The sequence below is a fragment of the Petromyzon marinus genome, chromosome 42, assembly GCF_048934315.1.
Source record: "Petromyzon marinus isolate PM22_M1 ecotype Great Lakes invasive population chromosome 42, UKy_Petmar_22M1.pri1.0, whole genome shotgun sequence".
Lineage (NCBI taxonomy): Eukaryota > Metazoa > Chordata > Hyperoartia > Petromyzontiformes > Petromyzontidae > Petromyzon > Petromyzon marinus.
Window position 1 is genome coordinate 4,357,972 of NC_133708.1, and position 20,432 is coordinate 4,378,403.

A 20,432-nucleotide genomic window follows, 5' to 3' on the forward strand; every position below is an offset into this window, starting at 1 on the left:
AAACTCCAGGCCCCACCAACCCTTGCCTCCCAAGTGTAGGCCTATGAGTGTGTGCGACTGAATGGAGGTCTATGTGTTGCAAGCTCAAAATACTTGGGCAATGCTGAATCAGCTCAGGGCGTCACACACAAACCACACATATTACAAACGTTGTAATACAAAATATTTATTAACATCGTTCAGGCAAAGGAATTAGCATCATACATTCGGTAAGAATAATTTGCATCCCTGCGTTAATCCACCGCTGGTTGAAGGCATCCTTGCGTGGTTATTCTGGCAGTATCTTTCGCAGCTTGATGAGGAAAGCTGTGAAAAAAATACAATCCACGCATTATCATTTAACTTCACCTTAACAAAATATACGATACAGAAATTCAAATGACATGAACCTGCAAATACAGATCACCAGCCTATCTACTCCACACGAAGCTCTCTTGAATAAGAGCAGACTCCTCTCAATGGGTTCTTATAAAAAATAACTTTCCATGCCTTGTCGGTCATGGGGTTGTACATGTATAGTGACATCACGGATGTCACTGTGTGATGCCGGCTCTAGTGAGGCACGCCGTGCGATGTATTGATATCGTGGGCACCACGTTTATGTGGGTGCAGTACCGGCCCTAGAGGGGCTCGGTGAGAGCTGACTGGAAGTGATGGATGGCACCACGCTCTGCGTGCAGTGCCGACCCCTACAGGGTAGGGTGTGAGAGTGCCGGCCATGGGAATGGGATTACAAAGGGCCATGGCACTCTGGTTGACCCCGAAGGACACGTGGCCGGTAAAGTCTACACAGGGCGACCAGGTGGGGGCTAGGGGTGGTCACGTGTCGGGTCGAAAACCGGCGAGAGGATTCGAGGTGGTCGTGGCCAAGGGCGGAGCCAGCCACGACCAGTGAGGATATAAGCCGGGTCCCCAGAGGGACCGGGATTCGGCGTTGCTGTTGTTATCCTGAAGATCTACGCTTGACGTCTGAGAAAAGTCACCAACACGTGGACCTGGACGCGAGCTGGAGTCCTGTCCGCTGTAGCTACTCCCAATGTAATTAGTGCAGTTAGCCTGGTGGTCACGTAGCTAGTTACGGTGTAATTAGTGTAGTTAGCCTGGTGGTCACATAGCTAGATACAGTGTAATAAGTGCAGTTAGCCTGGTGGTCACATAGCTAGTTACAGTGTAATTAGTGTAGTTAGCCTGGTGGTCATGTAGCTAGTTACGATGTAATTAGTGTAGTTAGCCTGGTGGTCGCATAGCTAGTTACAGTGTAATTAGTGTAGTTAGCCTGGTGGTCATGTAGCTAGTTACGATGTAATTAGTGTACTTAGCCTGGTGGTCATGTAGCTAGTTACAGTGTAATTAGTGTAGTTAGCCTGGTGGTCATGTAACTAGTTACAGTGTAATTAGTGTAGTTAGCCTGGTGGTCATGTACCTAGTTACGATGTAATTAGTGTAGTTAGCCTGGTGGTCATGTAGCTAGTTATGGTGTAATTAGTGTAGTTAGCCTGGTGGTCATGTAGCTAGTTACGGTGTAATTAGTGTAGTTAGCCTGGTGGTCCACCACCGGAGGTTGTTATCTGGTGAAGGGGCAGTTACCCCTTTGTTTTGGTATTAATGTGTTTTCTCCAAGGAGTACTTCTGTGACTCAGTTGAACTCACTACGCATGTAAACACAGCAATACACATGCACAACCCTTAAAAGTATCAAACAGAGATAAATACACATGCATATGATATACACTCACACGCAATATATAGTCACATAGCACACGTTATTTGCAGTAGTAATTCTCTAGACTGTACTGCTATCGATTACCTCATCACCTTGCAAGGTGGGAGTCTGACACATCATCATCGACCATGATCTAAACATTGCTGTATTAAGATCTCTCCATGCCGTTTTCACCCCTCAAGGTCCTACGATGCAACAACTCCCCAAACTCCAGCACACAAACTGATTCCTTTGTTCCGTCTCCGTGGTGGATGTCCTCTCCTGGCCGCATTTCCATTTTTTTGGCAACCGCTCCTCCTTTAGTCTCGATCGCCGGTCATCATCCACGCCAATGACGATGCGCCCTGCTGCCCGAGCACACTTACGTTTCTTAACAGTCAATATTATGTTGACTGTTAACCCTCTCCCATTACGGTGACGTATGTGTACGTCATCAGAACGAAATAATGAGAAAAAATCTAAAGAAAATAATTTTATTAGGTACGTTTTCAGGTCGGAATACGTACCCGAGGCTCCCACAAGGTCATGTGGGAGGGCATGTGGCACAGTTTGGCGCCAGCTATCGTAGAGTTCGGTCGTGTCGCTACGGTTTTCTGCGGTGAGTGCAATGTCTTTAAAAACAACGCCGCTACGCCTCTCTAAATGAAACTAACGGCGAACCGCTTGCACGTTCTGACATTCGGCGGCGAACGGGACACCGCACCCAGCAACTTGCAGACCGCCTCGGGATGGGTAAAATGGTTAAGAACTCACGTGCAATGAAGTTTGCCGATGCCAACTCACCTGAGCCTCTGCACCAGACGTGATCGCCTACCCTTTATACACACCGCCCACAGCGGCACAGCGGCGTCCACCACCCACCAGTGAAGTAATGGCTTCTCTAACCCTGTTTAAAAAATACGTGGGAGGGGAGAAGGGTTACTGTCGCCCAAAACCCTCGCGACCTCCTGGGCACAACACACGCCCTCGCATCCCACCAACGTGGACACAGCCACTCTCAATACCTCTTCTTAATTCCAGACGATTGGTCATCATCTCTCCACACCGTGAGCAGTGTGGTGAAGGCATAGTAACAGATCGTGACACGGAGCCAACTACTGTGGGTGGTGTGAAGGTTCATCGACAAGCCATGGGATGACAATTTCCGTGGGTAGCGTGGTGAAGGTTGGCTGAGGAGATCATTAGCAAAGCCCGGGTGCCATGAGCAGTGTGGTAACGGCTCAGTCACAGGTCGTGGCACAGACCCAGCTACTGTGGGCTGGGCGGTGTTGAGGCCTCGCTGCACCACACTCACCTCCGTCCCCCTCGTCCAGCTCGCCGACCCGCGTGGGTCTCATGTAGGGACTGCCGTCTCTGTGCAGCGCGGGAATTGATGACCCAGCTTCAGTGGGACACCTCCAGCATTAGCTCGACGCTCACCGGCAGCCGCTCTGACCGAACGGTGGCCGCCACATCCACCGCCTGCGTGATGCTGCACAAGCGCACGTGCACACGTGGGGTAGGTGGTCCTGAGTGCGCCCGCATCGGCGCTGCGCAGTCACCCGTCTGCCACTGAAGTGGCGTGTTGTGGCCGATGCAAATGTAGCGCAGAAGAGTATGGGGCTCTGTGTGTGTACGTGTGTATGTTGAACTTCTTTTTGCGCCATACGTCGCCAACCGCACAAATCGGAGGTGCGGGGGAAAGGACCAGAAACTAAATGCACAAAGATCAGTTCTAAAGAAATTAGATTTCAATCTATAATAAATCAACATTTCAATCTAAGAAATGAGGTTTCAATTTGATACGGCTCGCGACCACGTGAAACCCATCACTTCGACATGGCCCACAAGCAATATCCATCACTGTGAGCATCTTAGCCGCACTAATCAGGTACTAGAGGGAAATATTTTTTTCCTGGCTATAACACGGTGTTTCTAATTTTAGTCCGCTTCTGTCACAGCTGAAGGCCCTAGCAGTGACAGAACAATTTCTGATTTGAAACCCCACATAATTTACCCCTGGTATAAGCACAACCGTTTATTATAAACCTTGCTGACATGTGCGCCCACCTCCGTTGCGTTTACGGTCAGCTGCCACAATGCACAGCGCGTTTATAATAAACGGTTGTGCTTATACCAGGAGTAAATTAGGTGGGGTTGCAAATCAGAAATTGTTCTGTCACTGCTAGGGCCTTTGGCTGTGACAGAAGCGGACTAAAATTAGAAACACCATGCTATAGCCAGGTCAAAAATATTTCCCTCTAGTACCTGATTAGTGCGGCTAAGATGCTCACAGTGACGGATATTGTTTGTGGGCCATGTCGAAGTGATGCGCATCATGCGGTTGCGAGTCGAATCTAATTGAAAACGAATTTCTTAGATTGAAATCTAATTTCTTAGAGATGGAAAACTAATTTCTTTAGAACTGCTTTTTGTGTTTAGTTTCTGGTCCCTCCCTCACTGCACCTCCGATGAGCACAGATGATTACGTATGGTGCGAAAGAAGTTCAACATTCATATATACAATCAGTGGCTTGACTACGAGTTGTAAAAGTGTCAGAGAGGGTAAAACCTCTTCGTAGTTTTTCATATTTTGATACTGGAAAAAAAGGTCCCATTTTGTAGATGCTCACCCCGAGCTTTAAATGCTCCGATAGTGGCATTGTCTTCGTGCTGTTCCTCTTTTTGCGTTTTGCTCTGGCCTAACACTGGTTGAGACTAGGCCCTAAAGAAGGCTGTCTCTGGTGTCGGCCAATCAGTTTCAAAGACAATGCATATATTATCAGAGCATGTTTGTTTACATGTTCACCACAATAATGCAGACATGATTCCTTGAAAAAGGTTTCTATTTGGTGTTTGAACATCTTAATACCTCTTTTATTGCCAGAAAGTGTTTAACCTATTCTTATTTTTTAATAGTTGTAAAAGTGTGTTTATATACTGCCCTACAAAGCCAGCGATGTGGCATCAATTCCCGACCATCGCTAACGCCGCCACTGCAGCTTTGCACTTTAAATCTAGATTGAAAACTCATTTCTTTAGAACTGAATTTTGTGTTTAGTTTGTTGTATCTTCCCCTGCACCTCCGATTATCCCGGTTGGCTAAGTATGGTGCGAAATAAGTTCAACATACAATCCATGGCTATCCAAAACGTGATATGGGCCTCCTCTAGGGCGAGTCGGCCTCAAACGAGTACCTGATACAATGTACAAAAAATCGGCACTGAGGAAGGGCAACAATACCAGACCTGGCGCTAACCACACCACCACATTGTATGCTGTGCAGGTATTAATAGGTGCTTGCCAACAGAACTTACCCCAACGGTTTGTTCAAGGCTACATGAGAAAAAGTCGTTTTATTCATGCAGCATTGTAAAGTGTGGCATGGCCAGAGGTCGGCAAGACCTGTGGCTCCGGAGACTGCGTTGTGGCTCTTGAAATAGAGTTGTTTTTTTACTGAATTCCAAAAAAATGGCTATTCTTGTTATTTTGTTTGCCAGCCCCTGTCCGTGGAAGTCCAGTTAACCATTGAAGTCCAGTTTGCCATGGAAACCCAGTTTACCATGGAAGTCCAGTTTGCCATGGAAGCCCAGTTTGCCATGGACAGGGGTCACCAACCTGTGGCTCATTAAGGACTGTTTTTGTGACGCTATTTATTAAGGACCACCGTCTCGTATTCACATCCATTGCGGCTCTTTTGAAATATTGAGGTTTTATTTTACCGAATTGGAAAAAAGTCTCTTATTCTGGTTGCCGACCCCCGGGGCACGGTGAAGTGTCCCACGGTGAGCGCGGCATGGTGAAATGTGGCGTGGTAAACGTGGGTGAATCAAACGGTGCATCGGGAGGGGTCACCTGCACCGGACAGCATCAGCATCATGGCTCCACTCCCCGACCCGGCCTCTAGCACCACGTCTCCCGGTCTCAGGTCAAGGTGCATGAGCATGGCACTCACATCCTGCCATGATAACCATCATCATGACCATCATAACCATCATCATGACCTTCATCATAACCATCATCATGACCATCATAACCATCATCATAACCATCATCATGACCATCGTAACCATCATCATAACCATCATCATGTCGGGCACCGTGTTGCGTGTCCTCGTCCATGCCTTTGACGCTGGCGTCAGGTTGCGTTTCATTAGACGGATGGCTGCCTTGGCCCTGTGCCGCCTGTCCCGCAGACTCCGCATCGGGGCTGAGGCTCTGGGGACCCAGGAGGGTGGCGAGGCGTGCGGCTGGGGACAGGGAACGGCGCCACGTGCCGCGCCGGACAAGGGGTGAGGAGGCAGCATCCGCGACCTGGGAACAAGGGGCAGTGGAAACGCCATCATCTACACCTGCAACAACAGGGCTCTTAAGAGGCAAAATCCGGCCCACGAACTTGCGTTCCTTCATCGTACCATTAAACTATAAACTATATTTTATTTTACCACGTAAGGCCCACTTAGCTATAAAGCTCTTTTTCAAAAGCAACCTGGCTATCACAAATGAGAGCTCATACAGTGGCTTATCACGTGGACATTTATAGCAGCCCAATACTCTTAAACGCATGTTTTTTTAACATGGAGGGAAAAACCTGAGGACATATATAAAAAATACCACCGTGGCTCTGAAATTAAATGACAGTGCTAAAGTTAATTCGTTTGTGCGAGTGCGTGATATAATTTAGTGAATGGTCTTGGACACCATATCGACTGTGTTGTAATGTGTTGTGGAGGTGCAGGCCTGAGGTGTGAGGACTGTAGCACAGAGGTGGTGGTGATTCTGAAAATCCTTATGGAATAAAGTTTGGACACACCTGGCCTATAACAAATGCACGAAGTTTATGCAGCAACACCTCAATGAATCACCAAGACACACATTTAGGAGGGTCCTGCATTGTGATGTTCGGTCGTAAATTATATATTTTTATGTGGTGCTTGTGGGATAAATTGGTCATACCACTCAATAGATCTGCTGCTAGTTATATGTATGTTGAACTTCTTTTGCACCGTACGTAGCCAACCGTGCTAATCGGAGGTGAGATTGTTGGGTTCATGATACCCACTTTATTGGTGGAGTGGCAGTCAAAGGATGGAACATTGTTAATGCGTGAGAAGCTGGCTTTTATATTTAGTGCAGTTTTAGGCAACTATTTGATCAATCTGGCCGTGTTTCCTGAAGGGAAAGTTACTACAAATCACAGCAATATATCTTCGTATTGGATCGATAAAGAGTTATCGAGACTTACCGCTACAGACGGACAGAGATAGACGAATAGAGGGAATACATTAATGGCAGTGTTCTTCAGTAATTTTCAGAAGGAGGGGCCCACTTTCGCCGATAAGACATCATCGGGAGTGTGGTGAGGGCCACCACACATTTGAAACCATTGTTGGGTTTTACAGCAGCACGATGATGATGACAATGGGGGGTGTTTTCACTCTTTGTGTATCGTCGGTGGGGGCCGCAGGTCAGGTGCCGGACTAAAGGCCCCGGGGGCCCACCAGGGCACCCGCGGTGGCCTTGCGGTGAACGACACCGCATTAACGCTTTCAACCTCAGTTGGAATGAATGTGTTTTTTTTTTAACCAACTGCCAGGCCCACTAAATAAACATCACCACCAGCGGAGTGTGAAATCCCCCTGCCTTGGTGCATAGCTTCAACGGCTTCACACAGCCAGCCCCCAGCATGCACCGCGCACTGTGACGTGGCCCCGTGTGTCGGCTCCCGTCATGCACCGCGTGTTGTAACACAAGGCTAGGTTATTAGTCGGAATAACCGTGACTTTAAATTTGCTTTTTTTTTCCTTCTAAATCTACAAACCTGTCAACCCATACAGTTCTCTCCGTATTCTTGTACAGGGAAATTGAGTTTTCAGGTCCGTACGGCATACAGACGTTTAAATACGGGCAACAAAATATCTATTTGTTTGTGTTTCTCCCTTATGATGGGACTTTGTAGGATGAACGTTGAGATTTATAAGGACACTGGGTAATCAATAATGTCTGAATTGGTCTGTAATAAGGTAGGGCACTGATAAGGGGTTGACAGGTATGAATCTCTAGCATTAAACTCGCTAGTGACACATTTTTATTCGATCTTCATGCAGCGTCTCGCCGCCCTGTGTCTACCATGCCAAAAGGAGGACAGTGCAGCAGGATTCATCATTGTACTGCACTTCTATGCTCCTCGCCTTAACCGACCCAAACAGAGCAGCCGTTGTGAAATATGGTGAAGAACCCCCGCGAGAGACACTGCATGGGGGGAGCGGCCCTCATAACAGAGTGAATCGCCAAAGGGCTGTAGATTAGCATGTATAATTGTAAGCTTATCAAACGTTGGGGCTGTCTCCAATGATCTGTACTCAGGATGCAATTCTGAATTTCGGATTTATCCGTAATTCCGAATCGTGTTTATTTTCACAGCCAACAGCCCGTGACATCGTCTCCATTATTCTATGGTTCTTTCGGTAAGTCAGGTAGATAGCAAAAATATTAAAAGTGATTAAAAAGTGATTTTACCGATTAAAAAGTGATTTTACCGATTAAAAAGTGAATTTACCGAAAAAAGTTACTTTAACGAAAGAACCATAGAATATGAATTCCTGCAGTCACTAAAGTTGTCAAAATCGCTCCCTTACCACAATTATTATAATGCTGCAAATATGTAAATGACCCTAAAACTTTTTCGAAAACTGTCACGGGAAAATTGTAAATGTTCATCCGCAACGTGACCTTAGGGGCCGTCCATAAATGACGTCACGCACCTGGGGGGGGGGGTCAGACATTTGTGACGATATGTGACGAGGGGGGGGGGGGTTGAGAAATGTGACGTCACATCAAAATGCGCAACTTAAATAAATATAGACACATTCTACTTAATTAAATAGACTTTTTTCTCTTACAACATCAGAGTGCAGCGCCACATTAAATACGCACTACAATGACAATAGTTTAAAGCGATTTGAAGCATGTTTTACTTTCAAAATGGAAATATGGTTTTGGGGGGTGGGGCAGAGCTTTGTGACGTCATATTTGAGGGGGGGTCTGACTTTTTGTGACACCGTGAGACGGCCCCTTAGACCGAACAGCATTAAGAGGTTAAAAACCTCTCCATCTGGCATGTTCGTTAGGGGGGGGGGGCACAACGTGACGTCACGTCTTACCTGTGACTCTGTGACGTCACTCGCCCGTGCCCTTCGATGTCGCCAGGGTGCGAGCCCGCACGGCTGGCGAGCTCACGTGACGGCACGCAAACGCGGCGATGCCTGTGCCCAGACGCGCGGTTTGACGCGGACCCTCGTCCTCCCCTCAGGTCTCGGAAGTACGAGGTCATCGGTGATGTCATTTGGCGTTCCGAGTGGCCGTCGCACGTTGCGTGACGTCACCACTCGACGGCGTCGACTATCGATTCCGAGGCTATCGGTGTGAGCGATTCGCCATCGCGATTCTTGAATCGATGTCGTTTCGTCTCCCGTGGGCTGTTCCTGCGGCCGTGATGGCCACGGCCCCTTTTGTGCCAGGCTAGGTGCACCTTGAGGCCGTCAAACGTGGACTCCACCTGCTCCGTCTGTGTGAGATAGAGGGCGTCGCGGTGGCTAAGAGATGTTAACTACCTTGCCTGGTATACAGGAGGTCGTGGGTTCGACCCTGACCCCTGCTGTATATTTGGAGTTTGCGTGTCTCTCCCCGTAGAGATGTTAACTACCTCGCTTTGTATGCAGGAGGTCGTGGGTTCAATTCCGACCCTGACTCCTGCTGTATATTTGGAGTTTGCAGTGTCTCTCTCCCCGTGGTCGCATGTATTTTTCTCCGTGCCCTCCGGTTTTTCCTTCCACATTTAAAATCAACATCACGCGTTTAGAGTCGATCATCGATTATCCACGAGGGAGGGGACGCCAGATTTTCAAAAACTCCGGATAATTAATCACTAAATAATTATTTAAAATAGATGTTTTTTGCACATTCTTGTATGACATGTTTTTAGGTGTTATTTTTTTTTGTTTACTGTATGAAATTGTCAGACATTAACATACAATGGACAAAAATGAACATCCAACTTTAAAAAAGTTACTCTATTTACTGTATCGTATTTACCACTCCAATCTCGAAGACTACATGGGTTTATGTATATGAGCGCAGTATTATTGTATGTAGTGTATAATGTAGTGTATATATTTGACACTGAAATCAAGCATAGCTACTTTGTGTGTCATGTTTTGGTGATTTCGAAAACGTTTTTTGGTTTGGCCATGTTTTTGTTTATTGTAGTACGGAGTTAGACTGATGGCCTTAATCTAAGTTGTCTTGTGGTTGTTTTTGTTTGACTTGCATCCCACTGGGATTTTTGCACACAGTGTTGGTGTACGGTGCTTTTTCAGGAATATTTGATGTTTTTTTCCTGGATTTTCTGTTTGCACAGTCGCATAGTCACTTTAAGATGTTTTATTGTTTATTTTTGTGTTTGTTGCGGTTGCACCCGATTCAAGAGCCGAATGACTCACAGGGCTATACCAAATAAATGGAACTATCAATGGAACTATGTGTAGTGTCTTCAAAAATTACTCACGCCGACACGTAACAAGTCACCTACTTACACTTTATTCACCTATTCTTGCACCAATTGTAGGCACTCCTATAACTATCTATATCAGTGGTTCTTAAGCTGGGTTCGATCGAACCCCAGGGGTTCGTTGAGTCACTCTCCGGGGTTCGGCAGGGGTCAAGACACACACAGTATAGCAGCCCGGTTCGCACTAGCAATGTCGGGCGGTTTTGTCAGCCGTCAAAAAAATTGCAACACACAATTTTTCTTCGCTGTGTTAGATTACAAGTGTTACACAAAATAAATTCAGCCCACTTGTATTAGTCGTGACGTCACGCTCCGCTTGGCCATCATTGGCTGCAGCTGATCACGCCACATTACGTGATCAGGAACTTGGTGCGCTCAGTAATCAACTTGTGGCTGTTGTGATTGTACGTAATTTGTGATTTTCTTTTAATCTTTCAATCCCTTCATACTAACTATGTCGAGCAAAAAAAGAAAGTGGTTGGACGAATACGTACAATATGGAATCACGTGTATAAAGGAACGTGATGGGAGTCAGCGTCCTCAATGCATGATTTGCAATGCCAAGTTGAGCATTTCTAGTCTAGCACCGGCAAAACTAAAGGAACACTTCCTAAAGCTGCATGGAGATGGGAAATACAAGAACACAACGCTCGCTGAATTCAAGGTGAAGAGAGCCAGATTCGATGAAAAGGCTACTCTGCCTGTTCTCGGCTTTGTACCCATCGACAAACCGATCCTCGCAGCATCGTACGAAGTTGCGTACCTGATCGCAAAGCAGGGCAAACCACACACCATTGGTGAAACACTCGTAAAACCAGCTGCGTTGAAGATGGCGAATATCATGCTGGGAAAAGCTGCTGAAGATAAGTTATCCCAAATTCCTCTTTCAAATTACACTATCAGCAGCAGAATAGACGACATGAGCGATGAGATCTTGGCTCAAGTAGTTGCAGATCTAATTTCAAGCCCAATAAAATTCAGCCTCCAACTCGACGAGACCACTGACGTTTCCAATCTAAGCCAGCTTGTTGTATTCGTGCGCTATATGAAAGACGACGTGATGAAGGAATATATTTTTTATTTTGTAACGATCTTTCGTGGAATATGGTTTCTGCAGTTTGTTCGGACGGAGCTCCAGCCATGCTGGGACGACACTGGTTTTGGAGCACTGGTGAAATCCGATGCACCACACATCATTGTTACGCACTGTGTTCTGCACAGGCATGCGTTGGCAACAAAAACCTTGCCTCCAAAACTGGCAGAAGTATTAAAAATTGTAGTTGAATGTGTGAACTACGTGCGAAATAGTGCTATGAAGCACCGCATCTTCAAAGAGCTGTGTAAGGAAATGGGCTCTGAATTCAAGATACTTCTGTACCATTCTAACGTTCGGTGGTTATCCCGGGGAAAGGTGCTGAATCGTGTTTTTGCCATGCGTGTGGAATTAGTCCTGTTTTTGCGAGAGTACCAACATTGTCACGCAGATTGCTTCGAAAATTCTGAGTTCGTTCTCATTTTGGCGTACATGGCCGATATTTTCGATGCTCTCAATCATCCCAATCGACAGATGCAGGGTGGTGGAGTCAACATCATTGAAGCAGAAGAAAACCTGAAGGCGTTTAAAAAAAAGCTCCCTTTATGGAAACGACGAACAGAGAATGATAACTTCACAAACTTCTCCCTGCTGGACGACTGTGTAAGTAAGATCGAAGACGTGTCAAGAATTGGAGACATTTCTGTACCTGGGGAGCTGAAGCAAGCAATTGCCATGCACTTAGATGAGCTCGCAAAGTCTCTCGACGGATACTTCCCCACCAGAGAGTCATATCCAGCATGGGTGAGACAGCCGTTCACGTTTAGTGTTGCGACAGCAGATGTCAACGATGAATACCTCGAGGAAATCATTGAACTTCAGCAGAGCCAGCTTCAACAGCAACTCTTCAGAACAACAACACTCTCAACGTTTTGGTGTCACCAAATCGTACCATACCCTCTAATTGCTAAGAAAGCCCTTGAGATACTCACACTGTTACAACGTATCTTTGCGAGCAATCTTTTTCGAGGATGGTAGACAAAAACTAAGAAAAGGAACAGACTTTGTTGTGAAAATTATATGAGAGTGGCACTTGCCAAGGTGAAGCCGCGCATTTCTGAACTTGTATCTGAAAGGCAACAGCAAAAGTCACATTGATTTGCAGTAAATATTCATTGAGTTATGTTTTTGTGTGAAATTCATGTTTTGTTGGTTTTGTTCTTTGAATACAGTGATTTTGTGTGCAACTGATGCATGGTTAATTTTGTGCACTAATAAAATATATACCTATGTTTTGAAGAAATCATATTTTATTTTTCCAATTATGAAGGTTTCGGTGAATGCACTGATGAAGCTTGCAGGGTTCAGTACCTCCAATAAGGTTATGAACCACTAATCTATATGATCACTTATGGTTAACTTCTCCCCACTCTTATCTACCTTTCGCCTCCCTTATCCTGCGCTCAGCAGCTCTGCTCTCAGCAACTTCGCACACAGCATCTCCGCATGCAGCGTCTCCACACACAGCAACTCTACACCTCCACCGCTGCCCTCACCTACGCTCCCTCAGACCCGCTCACCCGTCTGTTCCAGGTGAGGGAATCACTATCACCCGCCTGGCGACGGCATAGGGGTTGAGGTTCCTTTGACGGCTGGAGCGGCTGCGGCGAGATGTCTTCACACTTGGTCCTCGGCAACAACTCTCCCGCTCCGCTCACGCACACTCCCTTATTTTAATTCCTCTGCTAATTATCCAAGACCTCTCGTGCGTCTCTTTAAGCTGTCGCCAGGCTAGCGCCTGTCAGCCCATCAATCAACCATTGTCTCCCTGGCAACACCTCCGGTTTCAGCGTGCACAACCGGTCGACTCCGTTTGCACCTGGTTGCCCCTTAACAACTGGCGGTTTGCCCGTGCAAACCTCATGCGCACCTGTTTGTCCTCAGTTGCCCTGGGTTAACTGTGCACACCGCGTATTTCACTACTCTACACATGCACACGGTGGCGATAGCTGGACTGGGTCACAGCCTTTGGAACGGTTTTGTCGGATTGGCCCGGGACGGCCGGATAATGTTGGAAGCAGCCGGATAATCGATGATCAACTATTTATCTGCTTTACATTTTCACGTGACAAAACCACTTCGTTGAGCTATCATTTGTGGTAGCCAGGTCGCTTCTGACAGCTCAGTGGGCCTTAAGTGGTAAAATAAATAAATAAACTTTTGTTTTTGGTTTAGTGTTGCTCCCTTGCATATATGGGTTTTCTCCAGGAGCTCGTTTCCTCCTACATAAACACTAATCTAGTTACAACTCCCCAATATAGAGAGGATCCCAGAGCTTGAGCATTTACTGGTGCCGGCTCACCACTTGGCTGCTGCTGCATTCCCACTTGTCTGTGGTTCCTGCTCGCTCTTCTCGAGACGTTCTCTCGCTGCAAGAGCGAGTGAATAACTGTGCGGCGCGTTACGAGTTGAAGTTATTTTCTGCTGCAGTTGGAATTAGTGGTCAGTCGGCTTTGTTAGCTTTGCGCCCAAGCTATGGAACGCCTTGCCACTTGAAATCAGGCAGTCGGTAGACATTTAAGTCTGCTTTGAAAACCCATCTCTTTTTAAAGTGGCCTACCCTCTATAGTTTGGTCAGTTGGCCTGTCTTTATTTTTGTTTCCTGCTTTTCATGCATTGCGCATTGGGAACCTAGGATGGAATGCGCATTATACATTTGAATTATATTATTCACATTCTTGCGCCTCTTCCCCTAAATGATATCCTGATTCTTCTACTATTGATGTTCCATCACGAGACATCAGTATCCATTTTGTACTTTGACACAGCATCGCAACCTCCCTGTATTTAAGAATGCAAGTCTCAAGTTTATTTTGTTTAACCATGTGAGGATTGAAGACGCTAGGATAGAGCCTCATTTGCAAGAGTGACCTGGGCATCAGCCCACGGAAGTCGATATCACAGTCACTCACGTAACTTTAAATTCTTATGGGCACCAGCAGTAGTCACAGCAAGGCCCCTCAGTAACATTTATGTGTAGCTATGGAATTGACAGCAAGGGCATTGCAGTGGCGAGATGTTAACTACCTCGCCTGGTGTACAGGGGGTCGTGGGTTCGATCCCGACCCTGATGCCTGCTGTATATTTGGAGTTTGCGTGTCTATCTCCCCATGGATTTTTTCCCTGGGTTCTCTGGCTGCTATAAATTTTCACGTGATAAGCCACTTCGTTGAGCTGTCATTTGTAATAGCCAGGTCACGTCTGAAAAGAGCTATACAGCTCAGTGGGCCTTACCTGGTAAAACAAATTTTTTTAGTAAGTTGATACAGGAGTGCTTCAAGAAAAGCCAAAAGCATTGCATTCGTCCCTGTGTGTGTGAAAAAGCAGGTGATTTCCCAATGCACTCCATTGGGTCCGATTCTGGTGTTGATAGTGGCAGTTTGTAGTGATATTTGGTCCGAAAAATTTCGAATTATCCCTCAGTTATCAAGAGCAACTGCCTTTCTACCAAACGTAATTCAGGCCCGGCCAGGTCACCTTTGACGAACAGATCATAGCTCAGTGGGCTGTACCTGACAAATAAAACAGTATATCCATGAATTAGAGCATATTATTCCTCTGCACTAATCACACCTCCGATTAGCACCATTGGCTAAATACGGTGCGAAATAAGTTCATCGCACATACAGAAAGTTGCAAACCAGTAATCAACTTGAATGGGTTTTGGGCATTGTTAGAAAGTACACTTTATTGCGAAGAAAATGTCATCAACTATTCACTTTGCAATTTACACAAGACCTGAAATATCTTGAATTACAGATCATTGATATCCCTTAGCCAAGAGCGATGCTGAAGCATGGGAAGGTAACTAGGAAACAGACACCATTGTGAAGCATGCACAGTAAAGCCACCGCCTCCGCTATAACCGCGCATGTGGCCGCATGACATTCTCGCCGAATCTTATAAGCCACAGGCCCTGAGGGGGCATGCATATGCGTGGATTAGCACACACGGTACGGACACCATAAACTACGCACAGTGACATACTGATGGACAATCGACTTCGGTGGTACTGTAGACCTAAGTTTCTTTTACACAGGGCACAACCTCCTGATGAGACTCGAGGAAACGATAAAGAAACCAATGTATTTTTTATTTTACCAGGTAAGGCCCCACTGAGCTGTGGTAGCTATTTTAAGAAGTGACCTGGCCACAAATGATAGCTCAACGAAGTGGCTGATCGTCACGTGGGAATTGATAGCAGTCAAATACTCCTTAAGCGCATGTTGATTCTAAATGTGGAGGGAAAAACCCTAGGACCCGGACAAAAATCCACGTACCCACGGGGAGAGAGAGACATAGAAGCGAACAAAGCCTCACCAGGGTTTTCTATGACGCATTGCTATTAAGAGCCCAATAATTGGTATATTGAAATGTGATTTTATTGCAGAGGGTAAACAAGCTCCCTTTTTGTGACTTTATGTAAATATATTGGTTTGAATAAAAGTGTTTGAGGGATTTTGCGTTTCTCTTTGCTGTGCATAACTATGTTGGGACTGCATCTGACAAACAATTGAACTAGACATGCGTAGGTATGTACAACTTGATAACACTGTAATCAACTTAAAACTGACACTGTGTATTGTTAGGGTGTTTATGAATTGTCTGAGGTTGCTTAATCTGTGGAACTGCCAGTGTTTCTTAGTTAGATGAGGCATAAATATTTGCCTTAAGAGACCACTTTCTGTGCATTGTTTACACTACGTTTTTTATGGATACTGTGTTTTTTATTACATATAATGCCATCATGTTTTAGGCTCAGTCTACATTACAATTAATATGACAGATTAAAAATCGTGTTTTTAGAGATACATAATTGAAAAAAAATGAAGATAATTTGTATATTGCGATTATAATTTGCTATCTATTGTTTTACTTCGCTTATGTGTTATTGTTTAAGATTTGGTTTATTTTTACCGTCACTTGTTGCGTATGTCGGAGGAAGTGGTGGTGTTGTTTTTTGTTGATGAAACACGATTCGAGAGCTTCTTGACTCACAGGGTCATGCAAAATAAACTGAAACTTAATGGACAGCTGAGGAAAGACAGTTTGAGTTCGGAAATATATATATTTTTGCACGGACATCATTTGCCGTAGCAAATGTGTAAAGCGTTCCAACCACCCTCCCAACTCTACACTCAATGCGTCTGGTCCAATTCACCATACGTCACGTGACTTTTTGATGAATGCAACTCAACACAGTATCACTTAAAAAATTTACAATTTTTTCGCATGCTTTCATGGTGGATTATACGTAAATAATAATAATAGGTCTACATCACCACATTAGAATTACATCTTGGTTGCTCTGCCTATAGGCTGTTTAATACTGGAGTTCGTTACCTCAAAATCCACTACGGCAACATACAGCGATTGCTTTTGCATCATGTCGCTGGGTTATGGTGAAGGGACCCACCCCACAGTGTTCATGGAGACCTCTTGCCTATATGAGGCAATCCATACACATTGTAATGAGCAGGCTAAATGGAGCACAGGAGGGCAAGTGAAAGATGAGCTTCATTTTATTCACCCGGAACCATGTTGACGCTCACCCACTTAAACACGTGCTTCTGGCAAATATTGTTCCAAACAGCACAGTAAGCTGCTCATTAGTGAAACAAACATATGTCCGTTTATTTTGTAGATTTAAAATTGCATGTTCATCAGGATTTCACTGTACACGTACGGTAGCTGGGGACCTTTTAAGCGACTGCTTGGACCTGTCCAAAAATTGGCAAATCTCCCTCTTTCCAATGTGTTTTCGGGTCATACCATGTTCTTGTACCATGTTTGTTGTCCTTCCCCTGTACCACCGATTAGCACGGTCGGCTAACACACGTACACGTTCGGCTTCTTCGGGAGCTCTCGTGAAACTGAAGAAGTTCCCAGAAAACGTCGGAGACATCGTGCCCAACAATGCGCAGTGCAACCAAAAAAACACAGACATCGAGAGAGGGCTACGAAGCACAATAAAAACGCGAAAACGTACGCAGCAAAACTCTCCGTCAGTACGGCGGGGGCCCTCGCGGGCACCGTCCCTACCCCGTGGGCATGTGGTGGCCGGGGCCTCACGGGGCCCACATCCCACCAATGCATGGCGGCGAAGTGCGCCCGGCGCGTGTTGGAGCCGCAGTGGACCTCGCCCTTCTTCACGTGGTGCGACAGGAGGTCGTCCACGAAGGAGCAGCGCAGGCCAAGGGGCTCGAGCAGCGAGCACATGCTGGTCTCGAGGGCGCACTGCTCGTCGATGATCGGACCAAACGGCTTGGGGATGGCCAGCTCCTTGTTCAGCACCACCATGTTCACCTGCGAGTCGTGACACGTGCAAGAGGTGAATTTTCTTTCACGTGTGTATGTTTAACTTTGTTAGCAGCGTATGTCGCCAACCGCACTAATCGGCTGAGTGTCTCGCAGTTTATAACGGTTTGTTAGAAACGTCTTTGCCGTGTTCACCTTTCCACAATAAAGAATACGACGTTTCGCCAATTCTGGCCGTCCCCTTATGATGCTAATTGTAATTATTGGTGAAACATCGTACTCATTGTAAATGTTGTGGGTTTACCTCTCCAAAACACCGGTGTGCTGAACTCCTAACGAATTGGCATGTTTTGTTTACGTACTGAACCTTACTAATTAAGCAAGCACCCTCTCTAGTTTCCACTCCTCCCTCAAGACCCACCTCTTCTCCCAGGCCCATCCTTCCCTCCATCCCTTAGCACCCCCATAATTCCGGTACTCACAAACCGCCCTCCCCATACCCCAAACCCTATCCGCCATATCACTTTTCGTTACCCGAATTGTACCACTCATAATCCTTGTAAAGCGCTGTAGATAACAGCGCTATGTAAATATAAGATATATTGGCTGTGTCGGGTGGTGGCGGGTTTGACATTTATATTTATGCGATCTAACCCAAAAAACCTCTTATTATGGACAATATTGGTCGTGAAAGCTCTGCTGCTACTACTACGTGTTAACTTGCACCTGTGGTGGCGAGGCTGTTATTGCTCGCCAAGCGCACGGCTTCCGTCGCGTTTTGCATTCTCGACCGGTCGCAGGGGACGTGAACCCGAGGTTTGCCACGCAACATTGCAGCAGCAACAACGACAATGAGGGCAGCCACACGCACCATGTTGGAGAAGTAGGCCTTGGCCTTGCACTAGTTGAGGAAGAACACGGGGAGCTCAATAATGTCCGCCTCCTCCAGGCCCAGCTCCCTCTTGAGCACGTCATGGTTCCAGTCGATGCAGCGCTGCCACCACACACAGGACAGATAAATGGGGAGCCGGGGATCGCGTCGCTTCAAGGCTGTGTGGCAGGTGCCTCCCCAACCCCAGCAAGCTGTTAATGGCGCTGTCTCCACCGCTGCGTATGTTCAGTGGTCCCTCGGTCTATGATTCCATCGATTAACAATTCGCCTCCCATAGAGTCCCATTTCTATTAACGATACATTTTCAATTAACGATACGGTTTTACGATATCACGCGGCCGCCCATTTCGGCCAATCGGAGCGGTCCCAAGTGGACTCAGCCAACCTCAGCTCCATCAACCCCTTAAGCCGCTATCCATGTTCTTAGCCAAAGGTATGACATTTTATTGTATGCTCTATTGATTATTTATCCATTTTTCTATTCATATTAATGCTCTAATATCTTCCTATAACGTGTATTTATTAAAATTGCGTGTTTAAATATTATAACCTATATTTTTAGGGTGAAAAAGATCAACTTCTGGTCGTCGTTTAACAAATTAAGCCTTCAACGTGTATTTCCTATATTCGATTCATGATGTCAAGTAACGATGGTTTTCGTGGACCCAGTTAACATCGTTAATCGAGGGATCATCGTATATCTGTACAGCGGCTGGGAGGGCAATCACTCGTGATGATAGTGTAGAGGTGTTAACTACTCACTGTTCGGCATTGCCACTAGGTATCAAAGGGGCAGTGCAGCGTTACCTCTGTGTACATAACGGTTGGGGTCAGACGAGGTGAAGTGGATCGTAGCCACAGGTATCAGTGTGTTTAACACGTAGTAGAGCTTCCACGACCAATATCCATGAGGTTTTTTGTTGGGTTAGATTGCGTAAATATACATGTCGTTAAACCCGCCACCACCCGACACAGCCAATTAGTAAGGTTTGTCACGCAAACAAAATATGCCAATTGGTTACTAGTTCAGCACGCCGATGTGTTGGAGAGTAAACTCACATTTATAATTCGAGTACTAAAACTTACATTCTATAGTTGTGGCTTTAGCCAGGAAAAAATACATTTTAGTGATATTGCTATTGATTTAATGATCAACTTATATTTAACATGTAATTAAAGATATCGGTGTTACAAAAAATAACCTAATGATAACATGTCTAATGAATGTAAAACACTAAAATCCCTCTTGCACCCTCAAATGCGGAATGTGCACCGTTATAACGCGGAACACTCCCGTTATAACGCGGAACGCTCCCATTATAAAGCGGAATGCTCCCATTATCACGCAGAATGAGCGGCGTTATAATGCTGAATGCTCCCATTATAACACGGCATGAGCGCCGTTATAACATGGAATGAGCGCCGTTATAACGCGGTTTTCTGAGCAGTCGACGTCGAACTACTTTCTTGAGCTGCATGGCTGAATGGTGTGATACAGTACGCGGAATGATACAGTAACACGGTGGTGTAGCCTCATTTATCCCGCCACGTTACTCCCCGTGTGCATATCATATCTCGCCAAACTATGTTGTTTACATTTTTAGTGGGGAAAGTTTTTCGCTTAAAACGAGTTTTTAGTTTGAAGCAGCACTTATCAGGAACGCATCTACCGCCTTAAACGAGGACTTACTGTGATAATATATTTTATCATTTTTTATTAAACAAGAGCCCAGTATACGGCACGAGCGACGGAAATTATATTTTTGTTAAACGGACAGTGTGATTATCGTGGACATGACATCGTACTTTATACCGTAGCATCCCCATAAGGGGTGACCCGAATGAGCTGTGTGTGCCCATCTGGTGGAGAGGCGATGATGATGATGGCGAAGCCACTGCCAGCGCATTTCAGTTTCAA

At 45.9% G+C, this 20,432-nt stretch overlaps 1 protein-coding gene and 1 long non-coding RNA gene across 2 annotated transcripts in view; both read right to left on the reverse strand.

The window, feature by feature from the left end:
* Nucleotides 1-3,022: 3,022 nt before the first annotated feature.
* On the reverse strand, nt 3,023-9,385 carry LOC142930586 (uncharacterized). The gene is made up of 3 exons (XR_012946542.1): nt 8,866-9,385; nt 5,558-6,016; nt 3,023-3,194 (listed from the first exon to the last, which is right to left on the reverse strand). It is a non-coding gene; the product is annotated as an uncharacterized LOC142930586 (long non-coding RNA).
* A 5,838-nt stretch (nt 9,386-15,223) lies between these two features.
* Nucleotides 15,224-20,432, reverse strand: part of LOC116951157 (protein-arginine deiminase type-2-like) — a 48,467-nt gene continuing 43,258 nt past the window's right edge. The window contains exons 16-17 of the mRNA XM_076073626.1: nt 17,437-17,670; nt 15,224-15,280 (exon numbers count right to left, since the gene is read on the reverse strand). Coding sequence (XP_075929741.1) covers nt 15,224-15,280; nt 17,437-17,670 — 291 coding nt within the window. The remainder of the gene's footprint in view (nt 15,281-17,436; nt 17,671-20,432) is intronic.